At 46.0% G+C, this 22258-nt stretch overlaps 1 protein-coding gene across 2 annotated transcripts in view; it reads right to left on the bottom strand.

Moving 5' to 3' along the window:
• The window catches only part of fbxo11b (F-box protein 11b), a 39772-nt gene extending 29889 nt beyond the window's left edge, over positions 1-9883 (bottom strand). The window contains exons 1-8 of one of the 2 annotated variants that reach the window (XM_084323750.1): positions 9590-9883; positions 7978-8141; positions 7687-7768; positions 7298-7442; positions 6681-6810; positions 6292-6375; positions 4231-4363; positions 4001-4107 (exon numbers count right to left, since the gene is read on the bottom strand). In XM_084323750.1, coding sequence (XP_084179876.1) covers positions 4001-4107; positions 4231-4363; positions 6292-6375; positions 6681-6810; positions 7298-7442; positions 7687-7768; positions 7978-8141; positions 9590-9677 — 933 coding nt within the window. In that variant the 5' untranslated portion in view covers positions 9678-9883. The remainder of the gene's footprint in view (positions 1-4000; positions 4108-4230; positions 4364-6291; positions 6376-6680; positions 6811-7297; positions 7443-7686; positions 7769-7977; positions 8142-9589) is intronic. The other variant, XM_084323751.1, reaches the window with a different exon arrangement.
• Positions 9884-22258: the final 12375 nt, after the last annotated feature.

The following is a 22258-nucleotide window of genomic DNA, read 5'->3' as shown; positions in this document are numbered from 1 at the left end:
CTTTAGAACATGGTCATTGATTTAGTTTAGGGTGAGCTAAAATTAGCCGCGGAGCTATCGCTAGCTAACGTGAGCTAACGCTATTTAATCAAGCTCACAAAGAGAGATAAACAGCTGACAGCGGATAGTACAGGTACAAATACAATAAAACAGCGGGTGGGGACTGTTGTGTAAACATTGTACTCTTTAGTTCACATATAATAAGAGCCGGATTGTTTATTTACTAAGTCTCTACTCTGAGTCCGTCAGACAGGAAGTACCATGGTGCAACATACAAATGTGTCCGTGTAGCAACACAAGCCAATACCTACAGGACAGGGGCCCGGGGAGGGAGCTCTGTGTGTCTGTGTGTGTGTGTGTGAGACAGAAGTCAAGAGGAATAACGACTGTTATTCAATAGATTAAATTAGTTTAAGAATAAAAAATAAATACATTTTAAGAGAATCTCAAATACATTATTTTATTTAAGTGTAGGCTATAGTTAATGTTTTATTTTTTGTATTTTTCTGACATGGTAAATGGCTGCTTTTTTATATAGCGCTTTTATCCAAAGCGCGTTACAATTTGTTCCTTACATTTTACCCAATCACTCACACACTCACAACTACACTTTATATTTATTGATAAAGGATTTGCACTACAACTCGTACACCTACTGTGAATTGTACCTAAATTGCACCTCGTCCCATTTCTCCATTTCTGCCTTGCACTATATAGTATTATATATTAGTACACTGCACAGTATTGTATATTGTATGGTAACTATGTCTATTCTGCATCGAACATTGTACATATGTCTAAACTGAACACTGTGACCTCATTTTTTTACTTCTAATTTTACTATGTTATTTTATTTCATACTTATCTTGTCTTGCACAGTCTCTGGAGCGCAACAGTAAGAAGCATTTTGTATAAAAGTATTCTGTACTTCTGTATGACAACTATTAAAGAAACTTGAAACTTGAAACAACGACGGCGCAGGCAACCATGCAAGGTGCCAACCTGCTCATCGGGAGCAGTTAGGGGTTAAGTGTCTTGCTCAAGGACACATCGACACGCTGCCCGGGAGGAGCGGGAATCGAACCGGGAACCTCAGGATTGCCAGACGACTGCTCTACCTCCCGAGCCACTGTCGCCCCTGACATGGGGGCTCAACAATAAATGACAATCAGAAATGTCAAGTTGCATGTTGTTATTCTAACCAGCTTAGTTCTGTTGCATTTCCAATTTATTTATTTAAATTATAAATTGATCAGGTATCGATAAGAGAATCGATAAAGAATCGAATCGATAAGCAGAATCGATAATGGAATCGTATCGATAAAATCCTATCAATTCCCATCCCTACTCCTGACATCAATGTCCTACAACAACATGCGTATTCGAGTCCCTGGCTTACATCGCATGAGTGAGAGCTGCTGAATAGGGTCCAGCTGTAGCTCAGGAGAATCCTTTTGCATGCTGAATGTAGCGTTTAGGGTCCAGCTGCAGCGCCGGAGAATCCTTGATGGAGCTGGAGGCCACTCGAGTATACACACAGACAGTGGAGCTGTTTGCAGACAGCGAGGTGGCGATGTCTCGCAGATAACACAATCACAAGTATGATTATATAATATAATTTTTTTTTTATCAAAAAAAAGTTGGCAGGTATGAAATATGCTTGGCGGGTAGATTCTTCCCATCTACCCGCCACTGGCCGGTGAGTCAAAAAGTTAATTTCGCTCCCTGCCATACAACAGTGGTTAGGTGGTTGGCGACAGCTACATTGTTGCTAAAGATACAAACTCACGCGCTACAAAATATAAATGTTCTCATCCGAGCGCTCCCCGGCACCATGCAAACGCTTTTCTGCCAGTCAAAAAGAAAAACGCTATATGGACACAAGGCCCAAAGAAGCCAGCAAATGGGACCATCTTCAAAGCTCTATAAAATATAGAGCACCCATCTGTAGTCCGTCCACTATTAAGACAGCCAATCACACCACTCTTCAGCTCATCTACGGCCAATCACACCCTTCTTTAACGCATCCACAACCAATCACACCCCTCTTCAGCCCATCCAGCGCCAATCACAGCCTTCTTTAACCCATCTACAGCCGATGACACCTCTCCTCGGACCATCCAGAACCATCTAAACCTTATGCCTACATATATGGAGCAGTGGTATCCCCCCACTGGTAGAAAAATAAAGACATTACAATTCATCATCTGGCCTTTTTGTATAAATATAGGACAATTAAGCCAAATAATTACGATTTAATTATCAAACAACATTTTCAAAGAGGTACTGAAAGTAATACTGGACTGATTAAGAACCCAGACTGACTGATGGGACACAAAAAAATGCTCCGACCCCCCACTGTTCCAAAACACTCCAATTATGAGTTCAGACTTCATGATTATAGCTCCGATTTTCCACTTGCCGACAGTTTTTGGAGATGGCGAACAAAAAGTCCCAGATCAGAGGCACCTCGGTGTTCACTATGCGTGTACAGTACACGTCGCCACTCAATCGCTGTGTGTGAATTGTTCAAGATGCGACCAGAGACTGAGCTACAGCCAATGAGAATGAAAAAGACAGAGAGAGAGACAGACACGATTCTGCTGTGGTTGAGTTACATTGACTTTGACCTAGTGAGGGACCGCAAACAGTCAATTCACAAGCCGTTGTGTCTAATTCAGAACAGGAAAATGATTAAACCATTATTTGGTTTTGTTCTGAGACCAGAGGGGATTCCCCCAGGTGCAAGATTTTGTCATTTGTAACCCCCTAACGCATGACCCCATCAGTCATGTACAGTGAAACCAAAACAACTCCCAAGGTTCCAAATGACAAGGCAGAAAGTCATGTTGTGTGAACAGTACAGAAATCTGACGGTTTTTAAAGTCAAGTACATGGGCTCCATAAGGGAAAACACTGGTAGAGATCAGAAAGGTTAGTCAAAGTAAAGAATTTGCTACAAATGTAACAACCTATTCAGTTCAAGTTTTCCCTTATATCAAACATGGGTTTGCCCTTACTCACAGTTCCAATTCATTATTCCACGACTTGTGTTGCTGCGGATAGGGCGAGACGCCAATAAACTAAATAATTGCACTGCTCTACACTGTAAAAGGATTGGGACGTGACAAATTATACTTGAAATCAATGCAATGTTATGGCTAGAACGTCAACACTGATGTTCCAATTTGATAAGAGACCAGGTAATGACGCAAGTAGCTCAGTTCACTTCATCCTAAAATTGTGTTTTCCATTCATCATTAGTGCTTGAAAAGCTCTGGGCCATCTCTCACAAGGTCTACCCTCTACCCAAGACAACATAAGTAGGGCTGGTCTGCCCTCTGCCAGGATCGTACAACTAATTTAATTTCTTACATACAGCCTAACCCCATTACCTTCGTTACTAGTATGTCGGTAATGAAAACAAGGTAGGTTACAGGCCATCTGTAATTGACCCTTCCCAAACGCTGCCCTCTTTTCTTGATCATCCAATCACAACTGTTGCATGTTTAACACTACATCTGCTCTGGTATTCAACCACCTGCTTCACCCTAACCTGCCCGCCAACAGTTATGAAGCTTGATTATACCCACAGAGAGCGGCCGATGGTTAAGCTAAGGGTGAGTGACATGAACAGAGAGACGGAGAGAGATGGAGCACACATATAGTGAAGCCTCTTAAAAACAGCCCACCATTACACAGTGGACCAGGATAAATAAAAAAATAAACTCGCCTATAGCAACTTCACAAGTGACAGGATGTTGCTTTCATAACTTTATTATGGAAAATCATGAATAAAGTCTCAAGAGACTTGGCTGGATTTTGCCACTGATCCTGCCAAATAATCCTTATCAGTGGCACTTCTAAGAAAGAAAAAAAAATCAAAAATGTGATCAAATAGTGGCACTCTAGAGTACCGAATGGGAACGAAAAGAGAGCTGTGCTGTCGTTTGATAGAGCCATTTGTAAAGATTTTATTGAAAAAAAGAGTTGGGTTTACCCTGATGGTCATATATCCCACGTAGGCGTCCTCTGAACCTTCCATGAAGACAAACGTAGAGTCCCTGGTGTTCTCGATCACCACTTTGTCGGCTACCTTCCCAGGAGCTGTGTGGAAGGACAGACAATTCATTAGCACCCTTACAAAATGGGAACGGAACAACAAGTTATCTCCCTCTTAAGAGAGATCAATCACACACACGAGCCCTTCTGAGAGCGTGATGCGCTTACCCGCTCCTATCATGGTGATGGGGGACTCTATGTAAATCCACTCGTCCGTGTAGATGCCAGAGTGGACGAATATCAGCCCATCGAAGTGGGCCTCCTGCACCCCGCCCAGCGCGTCCTCGATGGTGTCGTAGTACTGGGAGAGGAATGCAGAAACACTTACCGATGGAAAACACACACACACATAATCTATGAAAATATACAGTTTGCTAAAGCAGTCAAGTGTTTACATTGGCCGCGTGCGCCACTGAAATCTTGGTGCCGTGCCTACCCAAATTAACCCCTGACAGGTTTCTTGCTCTGAAGCTGTGTGTGTCTTACCAGTCGGGCTGCACAATATGGACCAAATATCACAACGCAATATTGAGCAGATATTGCCATATATACAACATGTCATGGTACGTGTGGTAAAACAGAAAATGTACCTGTAAATGTATACATTCAAATTTTTTTTTTTTATCCACTTTTTCTCCCATTTTCTATATTTTCTCCCATCCCAATTTCGTATCATCCAATTCAACCCTCCCCTGTCACGAACGCCGTTTCTTGCCTCCCACAAGCCGGCTGCAATGTGGACTAAGTCATACATAGCACAAGTCCCCTCCGGTACTTGAGGTAACAGCAGTCGCATCTTTTCACCTGCGCAGCTCGATCTCTCAGTGGCGAGGAGTAACGCGTGGGAGGCTCACGCTGCCCCCGACACTTCCTGATTCTACTGCGCAGGCGCACCAACCGACCTGTAGGAGTCGCTGTCCACAACGCCCGATCCCCACCCATCAGTTTCCCACCCCCTAATACGGCCAATGTGTATTAGTATGAACGACCAGCTAAACTGAAAGCAATGTGGAGCGCTGGGCTCGAACAGGCAAGCCCAGCGTCTCAGTCATTTCTGGCGAGCGTCTTGCCCACTACGCCACGTAGCCGCCTACATTCACACTCTTGATGGTAAATGTGTGCATTTCCGCCATGGTAAATCCGGTGAACATTCACCAATTTATGTGTTTGACAAAAGCGTGTCATGCTTTGACACCAGGCTCAAGGAGTTAGTTCGACATCTACAGCCCTCCGACTGTGGTTTGAGTGTTTGATAGGATCTAATCACACCTTAAAAAAGGTGTACATGGTGTAATCCTTGCCATCCACTTCTTGCACATGTGGTGACTACGTTATGCAACGCATTTCCAAAAACATCTAATTTACACTGGTGACCCTGGTTAAACACAGGTTATTAATCCAGGCTAGTCCTGTTTGGGAGGCGAGTTTACCAGAAACACGGTAGGCCACAGTTAAGATGCTTTTATTCTGGTGCGTATAATTACCATAATTTATATCACCATTAGAATTTTGGAGCAATTACCAATGTCATTCTCCCAACACACCTTGATAATTACCAGCCCAATAAAATGTTATATTACATTGATATTTGAACAAGACTGTGGCAATCATTATGCTGTCGACGTGCATCTGTGCTACACCCTCACGCCAATATGAGATACATGCTTTCCGCCGACATTAACCAGTGAACCACTTCATTTACTAAATTGACTTTCACCACCTCATTGGTAAATGTGTACATTCATTGGTAACAAGTTGGTGAATGTACACATTTACTGGCAAGCATTTACCATAACAATATATATAATTAGTACCAAAATTCTAGATTTTCAGTTTAAAGGCCCTTTCAGTGACCTCACTGTAGTGAAATGAAATACATAATAACCTGCTACATAGAATAGATCTTTATTGTCATTGTTACAGTTGTTACAACCTGTACTGTACACCACCTGCCATTGGATTGGCCTGCGACAGACACAATTCCCTTGTCATACAGGCCTAGGCTTTGACTACGTGAATGAAGCGCATTCGCACAGCGCTTTTTAATATCACCTTCTCACCTTTATCAACAGAATTCTTGCCAACATGGTGCAATGCAGTCTTTCCCCATTGGCCAGTTATTATTTAATGGCCACCAAAGCCACCACTTGGGTTTGCCCACCAAGATGTCCATGATGTAATGGAATACGACGGATAATGAATTCAATATAACGTTCAGCTCTTACTCACCAGCATGTTCTCTCTGCCCTTGTATCGGCCCGGGTTGCTATAAAAATGCTCGGCGAAGCCTGGTTTCACGTGGGCACCTTTGTACTGCAAGGCAAAAAAAAAAGTCAAATTATAAAGCTGGAGGTCAAGATACAACATAACAACATGCTTGTGTAACTATTGTACAACTACAGAATACATCCAGATTTTCTCTCTACTGAAAAGAAACATACATGCACACACAATCATGGCAATACAAAAAAAGCAGGATGCAATGTAAGAAAACATGAAATATCCTAAAAGAGGTTCGTTTACTTTATATATATATAAAAATAAAAGACCACTTATACCAAACATATGAACAATACAAGAGCAGGCAGACACACACACAGAGATGAGGGCCCACTGACCAGTTGTTGGAAGCTCTCCTTCCAGGGGTTGGGGTGTTCGTGCTCCTCAGGGCTGACCTGGTAGAACCTCCCTGGCTCAGGGTGCATCATGGGACGCGTGTACTCAAACACCTCCATGTATAGACGCTTCCTAGAAAATGAACATGCCCAAAATGCGATTTTAAAAAAGATGCACCAATTTGAATACTGGTATTTGGGCATGAAGCTAAAACTTTGTGGCAGATTATGGCAGTGGAGAATTTACCCAAATACCAATTCTACCCAACTCTGCTGATTAGCTGCCTTTCTAGCATCATTATGATAAGATTTTAAGTTCTGGTCATATCATATCTAGGTATTGTTGCAAAAAATTATATATATATACAAAAGCGTCTAGTTGTCCTGATTTAACATGTTTTCTTCATGTACAAGTCTATACTGTCAAGAAACAACGGATCAGACTGGTACTCATTATCGGTCAATAGGACTCAGAATCTATGTTGACAGTGTGGAAAATGTGGTATCTGTGCAGCCCAAGTAATTTTTCATATGCTGTTGTTGTATCATCTCTGTGAATGTAGAACAATACAGTGTTTCACCGTTTCACCCCTTTTTTTCAACCCTCTCCAGGAACTTACCAAAGGATGGGGTCGTTGGCTAGCTGGCTGAATCTCTTGCAGACGCAGGCGGCCTGGCAGAGGTCTTGCTCAAGCAAGTAGGAAAATATCTTCAGTACCACTTCGTCCGGAAGCTTCTGCTGCAAATACTGCTCTGCTGGGGCTACTATACATACACACACACACACACATAATATGAGCCTTATGCCAGTTCTCTGCACTCCAGAGTAAGATTAAACTATCAAGCCATTTCACGAGTGTACTAGTATTGATGCAAATTAGACATTGATTCCACCAATAAAATGCTACAGGGCATAAATCAAATAAATCCAACACTCAATTCAACCAGAAAAATATCAAAACAAAGCAAATGTTTATTTCCTGCCCAAGTCGGGACACTTAACACACACCTGGCAGGTCGTGGCTCTTACCGGACACCCGTGCCCGCTTGGCTCGATGGCCAAAGGCTTCTGTGGATGAAGTGGACGCTCCCTGCGAAAGAAGACGAGGAGCATGTGAGCAATACACATACCAACCCCCAAGCGTCAAGTTGTAGGCAGAGACCTTTGCTATGCAGACACAGGAGGAAGCAATCAATGAACACACAAATCCGTATAGGCTACCACAACAGTAGACATGCACTGCAGCATCCCCCCCCACCAAACACACACAATTTGTACTACATTTTTTTTGGGTCAAACCTCCATAGGGCCCTTGCTAGGGCAGGCAGAGGCGGTGGCAGAGGCAGTGGCGGTTCTCTTGGGCAATAGGGACTTGCGGCGGAGCTGATAGGGACTGTTCTGAGCTCCGGGTCCCGACTCCTCCACAGCCATCTCTGCAGCAGCTGCTGCTGGAGCCTCCTCATCTGGAGGGAGAGGCAAACACACTGTATACATACACTGCACACAGCACAGAATTGCAGCATAAGAGCCTGCCTATGGGTTACTCACGGCCCACATGAATGCATGCCATGCACACAAATATATACAGATATGTTGTAAGCTATGCCTTTTAGTCCAGACAAACGGAATCAACCGATCACACCTGCTCCAAAATGAGCAGAACATGAATGCATGCCAAATGTGTTTGTGACAAGTTGTTAGAAGTTACTGACAGATTGTCATGCTAAACAACAGAAGCATTATATATCTGGTGGTAAACCAATAAAATAACCTACATTTCTCCAGTAACACTAGAGATGGTAGTCAAAATGAGCAGTCATAAATATACACCATTGATATCCGACATTCTTATTCCATGCAGCACCCAGGTTGACATGTTGCAGTGTTTTTAACTCGTAGTGGGTGCAGCACCCACTGGACATGGTAATAGGCAGGAAAAGAGCTAGTACTAGAGAGACAGACAAAGGTTGGTGATTGATAATGGCAGATGCAGCACCCCGACAGACAGACAACCAGTCTAGTACAGTAGTGGGCCCAATTGCTCCCACCACAGTTACATGTTGTGTGCATTGTACATTTGTCACTGCCCCCTCAGTCTTAAGACATCATTAAGACCTAGACCTCCCTTCATATTATCATTAGAACGAGGCATAGCATCAAAGAGACGACCAGCCGCCTAGCTAGTAGCTAAAAACTCAACTGCGTAGCTCGCAAATCCGCGGTGTAAACAACTGGAGCCAGAGCCCAGAACAAGGAAGGGACTCTCGGTTCAAACTGCTAGCTGGCTAATAGCTACAAATGGGTGTCCTCCTGGCTAAGCACACAAAATGGACACAGCGAATTCACCTTTAAGCATATATATATATTTTGTATTTTATTTAAGATGCTATAACTGCCCTAACAATAAGAGGAGATCTAGGCTAACACCAACTAGTCGGTCATGTTTTTGTTATTAACGTTACACACCCAAAAAATGGCAGTCAGTCCAAAGACAACGCAGATTTATACCGTCTCTGAATCGTTAGTGACAGCTGAGAATGCAATACCAGAGAGCAGTCACAGACAGCCAGGTTAAAATGCTTTAAGCCACAAGCCCTTTGGCTCCTCCAGCGAACGGTACCTGGTGTGAAAACCACCCGGCTTTAGTTGATCTTCTAGCTGGGTACGCAGTGAGCAAACACAACCCCCCCAACCTGCAGCACAACCAGCTAGCTCGGTGTTAGCCGCGACCACTGAGCCAAACAAAGCGCGGCCTGGCCTCAGAGCGAGAAGCCTCGGTGTTTCCTTGAGAACACGCCGTGTCTGACACTAGAGAACGGGCCAGTGGACGGAAATAAAGAATAATTATACAGTTATCCCCTGACGAGTCGCTACTTAAAGGCCGTGTTTGCCGCCCAGGGCCCTGGCTCACCTCGCTCCCCGTTGTTCCGCTCGGGCTGCACCGGGCGCGGCCTCGACACTCGCCGGGGTCTTCTGTTGGTGGCTCTGACGGAGTTCATTTGGGGAGTTGTTGGTTTGTTAAAAAATACACTTTCCTCGACCGCCCGCTTCTAATTTTAACACTCGACCCAAACTACGACTCCGACCGCCTCTTTTCCCAAACACACCCAAACACAACTGCGACGGAAAACCACTAGTATTCGGGGTGTAATAATCGGTGTTGTAGGTAGTGTTTCTGCTGCGCCCCCCCGTCTCGCTGCTCGGTGCCAGCTTCGTCTCTCTCTCTCGGCAGCAGGAGGAGCCATTAAGCCACACGGGGAACAATCGCGAGAGAAAAAAAAGAGCAAAGCGATTTATCCGCCAATCACGTTTAATGTCTTATCACCTCTACCTTGCGGCGACCAATCAGCAACGCTGTAACAAACTGGCTGGGGCAGCGTTTGTGTCGGATGGCTTTCTGATCTTGGTTCTTCTGATTCGGATCGAGGGACATTTTAACAAACACTGCTCATTTAGTGGAGACCCTCGAATAGATGCATACGTTTATAGAGACCTTCATTTGCAAAGTAATGGCCCATGGAGAGAAATATTTCTTTGATAAAAAAATAAAACAGGATTGTGTAGGTCACCTAGAGGCGGGTTGGTCCGAGTGAAAGCACAATTTATACAATATTGTGTATACAAATTAAGTTAATTAGTTGATCTTGCCACAGGCCAGAGCTAAATCCTGGTCCACCATTGGTATTAATAAAAATACTGTATTTATACGATAATACAATTAATGGCTAAAATATTAGCCTATTGGTTACCCTATATTATAGAGGCATCACAGTACTATACATATTATGGAACTTTTCACAATACTAGAAATGATATGGAACTGGATTATTAATTGCAGATTGCAAATGTTTATTGACTAAGCTATTTTTAGATTTACATCATGTTAAAACACACACACACACACACACACACACACACACACACACACACACACACACACACACACACACACACACACACACAAATAGATAGGACACATATCAATGATATCATTTGTTGGAATTTCTTAAAAACTATCCAAGCCACCAGATGGCATCGTTTCATAGCAAATAATAATGACATAATTTTGACTCAGTGGAAAGCACTTGGGGTAACACAGCATTCTTCAGGGCCATCCTCTGAGGCCCATTAATCTGTCACGTTGTTTCATCTTGTACTTGTACTTGTACTCTTGTACTGTAGTTTCAAGTTTCAAGTTTCTTTATTAGTTGTCATACAAAAATACAGAATACTTTTATATGAAATGCTTCTTTCTGTTTTGCTCCTGAGAGTGTGCTAGATAAAAATAGATAAGTATAAAATAAGTATAAAATAAGTATAAAATAGAAAGTCAAGTACGTAGACAAGTGTAAACAAAACAAAAGTGTTCAATATACATATATACAATATTCAATGCAGAGTAGAGAAAAAGTAACTGAGTTACAATACAATATACAGTACAATGCAGAAATGGGATGAGGTACAACTTAGGGTTGCCTTATAAGGAGCTCTGGAGGTGTTGTTTTGTATGAAAATGACCTGAACGGGAACGCGCTTTTGAGTTTAAGACATAATGCCATTCTCCAAGCAGATATCATGCAGATGTGCGACCGTTTCAGCCATATTACCAGCACGTTCGGGACTCAGAGTGAACTTGTCATTGATTCTGTCTCAGTCGGTTCCAAGATAAGTCTTCCAAGAGAACTCTTTGAAAATGTTTGGAGAATGAGACCCATGTCACAAATTGTTGTCTTTTATTTAGCTTCTCACCCAGTCCAATACTACCCCCTTGATCCCATATCATTCCAATTTCCTGATTAATATATCATGATTAATAGTATCAAATGCTTGTATATATATATATATATATATATTTTTTTTTAGATCATGTTTTTTTTTATCTATGGAATTTGTGATTTTTTCAATGAGTTCTATTAATGCTAGTGATGTTGACCGGTGTGTTCTGAATCCATACTGGCTATCTGTGAGTAAATTATGTTTATCAATGAATTTATCTAATCTGTTGTTGAAGAGTTTTTCTAATATTTTTGAAAACTGAGGAAGTAGAGAAACAGGCCTAATTTGTGAAGTGGTGTTTATCTCCAGTCTTGAACAGAGGTATGACTTTTGCTATTTTCATTTTATTCGGAAATCGACCAGTTTTAAATGATAAATTACAGATGTGCGTGAGTGGTTTTGAAATCCCACTAATGACATTTTTTTACTATTTTCATATCTATTTCATTACTGTCTGTAGATGTCTTGTTTTTACATTTATTTATAGTTTCTATAATTTCATTTTCATCTACCGCTTCCAGAAACATTGTACTAGGATTTCTTTCAATATAATTGAATGTTGAATTTTATGTCTTCAGGAGTCACTGATCTGGGATTTTCCCTGCTAATTCTGGTCCAATATTTACAAAAAAATTATTAAAGTTGTTAACCACATCATCCATATTGCTAATAGTTTGATCATTTTCCATAAAATACTGAAGATAGCTTATTTGTCTTGATACATTCCTAATAATACCATTTAATACATTAAATATATTCTACTATAATGATCCTTCTTACATCTTCTCATAATATTAACTTATTTTTATATTTCTTATATTTATTTTCTGCCTCTTTAGTTTTATAAATTCTCTATATAGTGTATTTTTCTTTTTACATGCATTCTGTAATCCCCTTGTGATCCATGGGCTGTCTGAGTGTTTATGTTATGTTATGTTATGTTATGTGAGACTGTTGTTCATTGACTACAGCTCAGCGTTCAACACCATAGTCCCCACCAGACTGGTGGACAAGCTGATCGAGCTAGGCCTGAGCTCCGCCCTGAGCGCCTGGGTACTGGACTTTCTGAGTGAAAGACCCCAGGCGGTCAGGGTGGGGGGTCAGACCTCCAACACCATCACCCTGAGCATCGGGTCCCCCCAGGGCTGTGTTCTAAGCCCCCTGCTGTACTCACTCTACACACACGACTGTGTGGCCAAGTTCAGCTCCAACTCCATTGTGAAGTTCGCCGACGACACGGTGGTGGTGGGGCTGATCTCGGACAACGATGAGAAGGCCTACCGGGAGGAGGTTGAGGTACTGGAACGTTGGTGCCAGGACAACAGCCTGCTCCTGAACATTGGTAAAACCAAGGAGCTGATCGTGGATTATAGGAGAGGACAGCGGGAGACACACACACCACTGAGGATTAACGGGGCTACCGTGGACAGGGTGAGCAGCTTCAAGTACCTGGGGGTCCACATCTCAGAGGACCTGACATGGTCAACACACATAGGCACAGTAGTAAAGAAAGCGAAGCAGCGCCTCTACCACCTGAGACAGTTAAGGAAGTTCAGAGTATCGGGGAAGATACTCCAGTCCTTCTACTCAGGAGCTGTAGAGAGCATCTTGACCGGAAACATCACTGCCTGGTATGGGAACAGCACGGCACAGGACAAGAAGGCCCTACAGAGTGTGGTGCGCTCAGCCGAGCGTACCACGGGTATTGCGCTACCTCCCCTGCAGGCTCTATACAACAAGAGGTGCAAATCCAGAGCCTGCAGGATAATGAAAGACCCCCACCACCCCAATAACAGCCTGTTCCAGCTGCTGAGGTCAGGCAGACGCCTGCGAATTCTAGAGACTAAGACGGAGAGGCTTAGGCTAAGCTTCTTCCCCCAGGCCATCAGAGCCTTGAACAATGAACATTGAGAGACACAGAAACTGAACTATCCACACACAAGTACATACACGACACGCACGCTGAGCACGCTCACACACTAGCAGCCACTTTAACACTCATGCCGCACACACGCACACTTATGGCCAGAGGAAAGGCCACTTAAAGTAGTATAACATCAGGAACAGTGTATTGCACTACTAAAGCTAACTAGCATGTCCTATATGCTCTGTAAATACTAATGTACAGATACCGAGATGGCACACCATGTACCTGTTTATTGCACTGTTTTATTGGATTCTATTAATATGTTGTACCACTGTATTTTATTGGATTCTATTATATGTTGTACCACTGTATTGCACATCGTCGCGGGCAAGACCAGCCGCATTTCATTGTATACCTGTATGCCGTGACAATTAAAACTCTTGAATCTTGAATCTTGAATCTATGTTTACTGCTATATTCTTTTATTGGACAATGTTTATGATATAATAAGTTAAATATAGATAAGAATGTTTCATATGCTTTATCAATGTCTTCCTTTTTATATACTATCTCCCAATTTTGTAGCAAATCATTTTTGAAAGCGTTCATTGATGGGGCGGCTACGTGGTGCAGTGGGCAAGGCGCTCACCACAAATACTGGAGACGCTGGGTTCGCCTGTTCGAGCCCAGCGCTCCACATTGCTTTCAGTTTAGCTGGTCGTCCGTACTTATACACATTGGCAGTATTAGGGGGTGGGAAACTGATGGGTGGGGATCGGGCGTTGTGGACAGCGACTCCTACAGGTCGGTTGGTGCGCCTGCGCAGTAGAATCAGGAAGCGATGGGGGCGGCGCCCCTCCAAAGCGCAGACAACTGACGCTGAAAGATCGCGCCGCGCAGGTGAAAAGATGCGACTGCTGTTACCTCGAGTATCGGAGGGGACTCGTGCTATGTATGACTTAGTCCACATTGCAGCCGGCTTGTGGGAGGCAAGAAACAGGGTTCGAGACAGGGGAGGGTTGAATTGGATGATACGAAATTGGGATGGGAGAAAAATAGAAAATGGGAGAAAAAAGCATTCATTGATTCTTCTGTCCTCACTTGTTTAAATTGTAGTTTATTGTCCTGCTTGTTTTCTGTGTAGTTGTTGTCATAAACTGTAAAAACTGGTAAATGGTCGCTGATGTCATTTATTAGTAAGCCACTCACTGTATTGTTTTCTATAATATTCATAAATATATTACATATATCATATATCAGAGTGGCACAATGGGATGTGATTCGGCTGGGTCTTATGATTTTTGGATAACTCAAACTATACAATGTGTTGATGAATTCCTCAGTCATTTTATGTTTGTTTGGATTTAAAAGATCAATGTTAAAATCCCCACAGATGAAAATAGCCTTTTGATTATTGTTTATATACATTTCTTCCATCCAGTCCTTGACAACTTCAATATTTGAACCTGGTGCTCTATATATACAGCTCACAATTATATTTTTCTTTTTTTCTACACATATTTCTATTGTTATATATTCTAATAAATTATCAACACATTTGTCATTCTTTCTACGATCTTATAATTCAAGTTATTATCCACATACACAGCCACTCCTCCTCCACTCTTATATACATCGTATTACACTGTTTAACAATGTTCTATCTTGGGCTCACCGTTCTGTCACAGTGTTTGAAGGTGTTCTATCGGGGGTCTGTTGTTGTGTCACAGTGTTTGAAGGTGTTCTATCTGGGGTCCATTGTTCTGTCACAGTGTTTGACAGTGTTCTATGTGGGGTCTGTTGTTCTGTCACAGTGTTTGACAGTGTTCTATGTGTCTGTTGTTTTGTCACAGTGTTTGAAGGTGTTCTATGTGGGGTCTGTTGTTCTGTCAGTGTTTGACCGTGTTCTATCTGGGGTCCATTGTTGTGTCACAGTGTTTGACAGTGTTCTATCAGGGGTCCATAGGTCCTTGAAAAGGTTCCAGGGGGTCCTCAGTAAAATGGGGAATAATTTAATTTCACTGATTTTCTATTCATATTCCATTACAGTAACACAATTCACCTTTTTATATTGTTTGATATTCTGCTTGTCTATTGTTGTTTGCACTGTGTTGGACTGGAGGAACAACCTTTAGTTTTTTATGGAAGTACACAACAATTACAATAAAGAACCTTGAACCTTGAACTATAAGAATGTATAAAAATGAACATTCTGATCAGAAGTTTCACTCTCCTCTGTTATCTCCCCACATATATAACAAATAATCTCAACAAAATCAGCTCCAAAAATAGGTCAATATCTTGGCCACTATTAGTAAATCCAATAACTAGGGACAAACCATATAGTCAGCTATTATGTTTACCTAAGAAAGGGAGATATGGACCACCTATAAAACAAAATATAAATAAAGTAATATATTTCCAACTAGTATAGACACCTTAGGTGGTAACAGTTCATGAAAGGTTTATGTGAAAAACAGGAGAAGTAGAAGCACCAGCATGCTACTTTTCTCATTGACTTCAATTAATGTAGGTTTAGAACTGTACTAAGTAAGATGACTGCCATTGTGGTTTCATACCATAATGGCATTTCATTTTAACTCAGAAGTTAAAACAGTAAGGTGTGGAGTACCCCAAGGAAGTTGCCTTGGGCCTTTGCTCTACACCATATTTACAAATGACATGCCTCTTGTCCTAAATAAGTCCTATATTTCTATGTATGCGGATGATTCAACGATTTACACATCAGCCTCAACAGCCAATGAATTAAATACGGTTCTAAAGGCAGAGTTGCAATCAGTGATGGAATGGATAAAGAATAACAAACTAGTTCTAAACATATCAAAGACAAGTAGCATCATTTTCGGTTCAAACCATACTCTAAGAACGAACCCAGTCTTGAAACTTTTGATAAGTGATGTGGTAATTAATCAAGTCCAGGAGACTAAACTCCTAGGGGTAACATTAGACAGTAAATTGTCATGGTCACACCATATAAACAATATAGTAGTGAAAATGGGAAGAGGGATTTCTGTTGTTAAAAGATGTGCTCATTTGTTACCACTAAATTCTATCAAACAGGTAATTCAAGCTCTGGTTTTGTCAAATCTTGACTATTGTCCTGCAGTATGGTCGAATGTAACAACGAATAAACTGAAAAAATTACAAATGGTACAAAACAAAGCAGCACGTATAGCGCTTCGCTGTGAGTACAGAACTAATGTTGCAGCGATGCACAGTTGTTTAACTTGGTTACTTGTCAAACATAAATTACTCTGCTCACTCCTTGTATTCACTAGGAATATTCTTGTTACAAAGATCCCCTCAATTTTATATAACAATTTATCAATAAGTCTTGACTGTTATGGTTTGACACCGACCCCAATCGCTAACGACACAAGAGAGTAGGATTCAGAGTTGCCAAATACGAGGGCTTGTTTATTTGATAATAAGAATAAGTGAAACAGGGAAAGCAGGTCAACAAGAACAGGTACAATGAACAAGGGGCAAAGTTCTGCTGCTCTGCAGCTTCTCCCGGAAGGGTAGTCTTGGGAAGCAGGAGCAGACCTCTGTACCGCTCTGCAGACTCTCACGGCGGACCTCTCAGATGTTGTGCAAGACCGAGAGAGGGAGAGAGGGAACGGGTCAGTGACAGAGCAGACTTGAAACGAGCTGGAGGACAGGGTGTTATATTCTTCGTGTTAAACAACACAGTGATGTGCAATATTCCAAAAACAGCCCAAGTGAATATCTTCATGTAAACACACAGTGAGCAAAAATCCAAACACCGTCCAAATGTGAAATACTATCTTCGTGTAAACACACAGTGAGCAAAAATCCAAACACAGTCCAAATGTGAAACAATATCTTCATGTAAATACACAGTGAGCAAAAATCCAAACACAGTCCAAATGTGAAATAATATCTTCGTGTAAATACACAGTGGGAGGTGGAAGATCCCAAAAATATTATTCCAAGAAGGAAAGAGCAAAAACGATAATGGCTGGGTGAGTGACTGTCCGACAAAAAGGTGGTAGACTTCAGTGTAAAGGTTACACACGAAAATCGGAAATAGGTCAAGACAGTCAATCTAGAAAAACTCACCCAGACGAGCTGCGTAAAAGGAACAGGAACAACAGTGGAGGCGAGCGCGCGCCACGGAGCAGGTATCCAAGCGAAGGCTTCTAGGAATTCCTGGAGAATAGCACAGTGAAACAGAAGCAACGGGGAAAAACATCCAGCGACAAATCAAGACGAACCAACAACTTAGGGTGGGGAAAACGGGGTATAAATAATGAGGGATCGATTGATTGAAAAGCAGTGACAGCTGGGGAATGTGATTGAAAAGCGTGGGGAAGTGAGAGAACCAATCAGCGACGTCTCAGATGACGTCAGCGGGGAGAAACGTGTGAACGAGGGAATTGAAATACTTGACAGAAAAAATGAATGAAAACAAAGCGAGGGTGGTTAAAGGAACAGAACGAGTGAGAAGGCAAGGACAGAAACCTCACAGTACCCCCCCCTCCACGGGAGCCGCCCGGCGACCAGGCCGACCCGGCTCGTCAGGATGGGCCCGATGGAAGTCGGTGATCAAGCCGGGATCCACGATGAGCTGCCGGGAGACCCAGCTACGCTCCTCAGGGCCGTAACCCTCCCAGTCCACCAGGTATTGGAATCCCCGGCCCCGCCGACGAACGCCCATCAACCGGCGGACCTGCCACTGGGGGTGACCATCCACTAGCACAGGAGGCGGTGGATCAGGAGCTGGAGGCATAAGGGGACTGAGGGAGACGGGCTTAACCCGGGAGACATGGAACACGGGGTGGATGTGCATGGATGCAGGAAGCTTCAGGCGCAGGGCCGCCGGACTGAGTACCTTCAGGACCTCGAAAGGACCGACGAAGCGAGGGTTGAGCTTCTTGGCCGAGGACCGTAGCGGGAGGTCCTTCGCGGAGAGCCACACCCTCTGCCCAGGGCGGTAAGTCGGCGCGGGAACCCGGCGCCGGTCGGCACCACGACAGGCGCGCTCAGATGTCCGGAGCAGCGCGGTCCTGGTGATCTCCCAAACGCGACGGCAGCGGTCGAGGTGGACCTGCACGGAGGGAACTGCCACTTCCGTCTCCAGTGCGGGAAAAAGAGGGGGCTGGTAGCCCAGGGAGGCCTCAAAAGGGGAGAGGCCGGTGGCGGAACTGACCATTGAGTTGATCGAGTATTCAACCCAGGGAAGGAAACGACTCCAGGATGCCGGCCTCTCGGCTGCCACACACCGAAGAGCAGACTCCACGCTCTGGTTCATCCTCTCCGTCTGCCCGTTTGTCTGGGGATGGTAGCCAGAGGAGAGACTGACCGTTGCCCCCAATCCCTTGCAGAAAGCTCGCCATACCTGGGAGGTGAACTGGGGCCCCCGGTCAGAGACGATGTCCTGGGGAAAGCCGTGAAGGCGGAACACGTGGTGCGTCAGGAGGTCCGCCGTCTCGGCTGCTGAGGGAAGCTTGGAGAGGGCCACGAGGTGGACCCCCTTGCTGAATCGATCCACCACGGTCAGAAGGCAGGTGTTCCCCTGGGAGGAGGGTAGACCAGTGACGAAGTCGAGCGCCACATGTGACCACGGACGGCTTGGAACGGGAAGTGGCTGCAAGAGCCCGGAGGGTGCCTGGTGAGAGGCCTTGCTGCGGGCACAGACCGCGCAGGCCAAAACGAACTCCTTGACGTCGTTCCGCATGGTGGGCCACCAGAAACGACGAGCCAGGAAGGAGAACGTGCGATGGACGCCTGGGTGGCAGGCGAACCGGCTGGTATGGCCCCACAGCAGTACCTGGGACCGGACAGAGTCAGGGACGAAGAGACGGCTCCTAGGGACGTTGCTTGGAGCACGTTGGAAGCGTAGGGCACGCCTCACCACACCCTCGATGCCCAAGGTGATGGCTCCAACCACTCGGGCCTCCGGGATGATGGGAGATGGGTCCTCAGAGGGTGGAGCCCCCTTGGAGTGCATCCGGGACAGGGAGTCGGCCTTCGTGTTGCGGGAACCGGGGCGGAAGGTCAGCGAGAAGTCGAACCGACTGAGGAAACTGGCCCATCTCGCCTGCCGACCGTTGAGGCGCCTGGAAGCGCGGATGAACGTTAGGTTCTTGTGGTCCGTCCAGATGGTAAAAGGCTCCTCGGCACCCTCTAGCCAATGACGCCACTCCTCCAGAGCAGCCACGACCGCCAGTAGCTCCCGATTGCCGGTGTCGTAGTTCCTCTCGGCGGGGAGGAAGCGACGCGAGTAGAAGGCGCAAGGATGTACCTTCTGGTCGGAAGGAGAACGCTGAGATAGGACAGCGCCCAGGCCAGAATCCGAGGCGTCCACCTCCACGATGAACTGTCTCTTGGGGTCAGGATGGAGCAGGATAGGAGCGGAAGTGAACCTTCTCTTGAGGGAGCGGAACGCAGCGCGTGCCGCTGGGGACCAGTCGAACGGCAGAGCGGGGGAGGTCAGCTTGGTAAGAGGCTCCGCCACTTGGCTGTAGTTCCGGATGAACCTTCGGTAGAAGTTTGCGAACCCGAGGAAACTCTGTAGCTCCTTCCGAGTGGTGGGTTCCGGCCAATCCTCCACAGCCTGGATCTTGCGAGGATCCGCTCGGGTCAAGCCCTTCTCCACGATGAAGCCCAGGTAGTCGACGGAGTTGGAGTGGAAACGGCACTTCTCCGCCTTGACGAAGAGCCGATTGTGGAGGAGGCGCTCCAGCACCCGGCGGACATGCAGGATGTGTTCCTCGAGGGTCCTGGAAAAGATAAGAATGTCGTCCAGGTACACCACCACGAACACCTCCAGCATGTCACGGAGGACATCGTTCATGAGTGCCTGGAATACCGCCGGGGCGTTGGTGAGGCCGAACGGCATCACAAGGTACTCATAGTGGCCCCTGGGGGTCTTGAAGGCGGTCTTCCATTCATCGCCCTCACGGATACGGACAAGATGATAGGCACTTCGGAGATCCAGCTTGGTGAAGAACGAGGCCTGGGTCAGTGGCTCGAAGGTGGAGCTCATGAGAGGTAGGGGGTATTTGTTCTTGATGGTGATCTCGTTGAGCCGACGATAGTCGATGCAGGGTCGCAGGTCCCCATCCTTCTTACCAACAAAGAAGAACCCGGCCGCCACCGGGGAGGAGGAAGGCCGAATGAGTCCTGCTTCCAATGACTCAGAGATGTAGAGATCCATCGCCTTCTTCTCCGGGACAGTCAGACTGTAGAGGCGGCTGCCGGGAAGGGGAGCCCCTTGGCGGAGGTCGATGGCGCAGTCATAGGGGCGGTGAGGTGGAAGGGACTGAGCCCTGGTCTTACTGAATACCTCCATGAGGTCGTGGTACTCGGGAGGAATGGACGAGGGATCCGGGGGCAACTCACCAGCCGGTCTCCGGGGCGGGGGACAAGACGCCGCCTGTAGACAGCGGGCGTGACAGGAGGAGCTCCAGCCCCTGATGGTACCGGAGGCCCAGGCGATGTGGGGCTCGTGCAGCGCGAGCCAGGGCCTACCCAGGACCACCGGGACAAGGGGGGATTGGGTAATGAGGAACTGGATCCTCTCTACGTGGTTCCCAGCAATGGTCAGCAAGACTGGGCCGGTCCGTTGAGAGATGTCGGCCAGGCGGTGTTGGTCCAACGAAAAGATCTCCAAGGGCCTCACAAGGGCCTCAAGAGGTATGTTGGCTTGGGTGGCAAACTCGAAGTCGAGGAAGTTCTCGTCTGCCCCAGAGTCGATGAGGGCCTCCACCGTGGCACGTTGGTTCCCCCAGGCCAGGGTGACGCTCAACAGATGGTCAGGCGGTGCGCGGCGCTGGGAATGGGAAAAACGGCTCACCAGGATCTCCCGGGGTCCTGGTGAGCCCGATCTTTTGGCCGGATAGGGCAGTCGGCGAGAAAGTGTCCCGTGCCTCCGCAGTAGAGGCAGAGCTCGGACCTGAGCCTTGCCTGACGCACCACCTGGCTCAGACGAGAGCGTCCCAGTGGCATGGGTTCCTCCTCGCGCACCGGACGGGGAAGCCTGTTACCCTCAGTAGTGTTGGGGACGGGGCGTCCAGGAGTCCGGGGTGCTTCAGGAGGTGACAGTCGGGTCCTCTCGCGCCTTCTCTCCAGGAGGCGTCCGTCAATACGGATGACAAGGCTAAACAGCTCCTCGAGGGAGTCGGGCACCTCCCTGGTAGCGAGCTGGTCCCGGACTGCGTCACTGAGCCCCCTAATGAAGGTTAGGCGAAGAGCAGGTTCGTTCCATCCACTCTCCACCGCCGCCAGTCGAAACTCCATGACATAGTCCGTCACCCTGCTGCTCCCTTGTCGGAAGGTCCCCAACCGGGCTCCAGGGTCCAGACCTCGGGCTGGATGGTGGAACACTCTGCGGAGCTCCGCCACGAAGTCTGGGTAGGAGAACAAAAATTCTGCTTCCATTGCCCAGGAGGAAGTGACCCACTGGGCAGCATGGCCTGAAAGTAGGTTGGTTATATAAGCCACTCGGGACCCATGAGCAGAAAAACGGCTTGGTTGATGACGGAAAACCAACTCACATTGCATGATGAATGTGGCACACTCCTCGGGATTACCGTCGAACAGCCGTGGGACGGAGAGAAGGGGTTCCCGAGGTGCGAGATCTGCTGGGGCTGCGGGGAATGTTCCTGAAGGGTGTGAGAGATGAAAAGAATTAACGGCGTCGCCCAGCGAGTTAAGCTGGGCGAGAATCTCGGACTGTTGTCCCGCCATAGCGGCCATTGAACCCTGCATAGGCAGGACCTGGTCCCTGAGGTCCTGCACCGCAGCCGCAGCCCGCTCTAGTTGGAGACCGTGATCCCTGGTCAACTCGACTTGAAATGCAAGTGCGGTTCTGACCCCCTCTGTGTCGGCTGGGGTCGTCATGGTTGGTTCGTAATGTTATGGTTTGACACCGACCCCAATCGCTAACGA

This window comes from Notolepis coatsorum (genome assembly GCF_963971535.1).
Source record: "Notolepis coatsorum genome assembly, chromosome: 10".
NCBI lineage: Eukaryota > Metazoa > Chordata > Actinopteri > Aulopiformes > Paralepididae > Notolepis > Notolepis coatsorum.
Note: the sequence above shows the minus strand (reverse complement) of the source record. Positions and strands in the feature narration are given on the sequence as shown.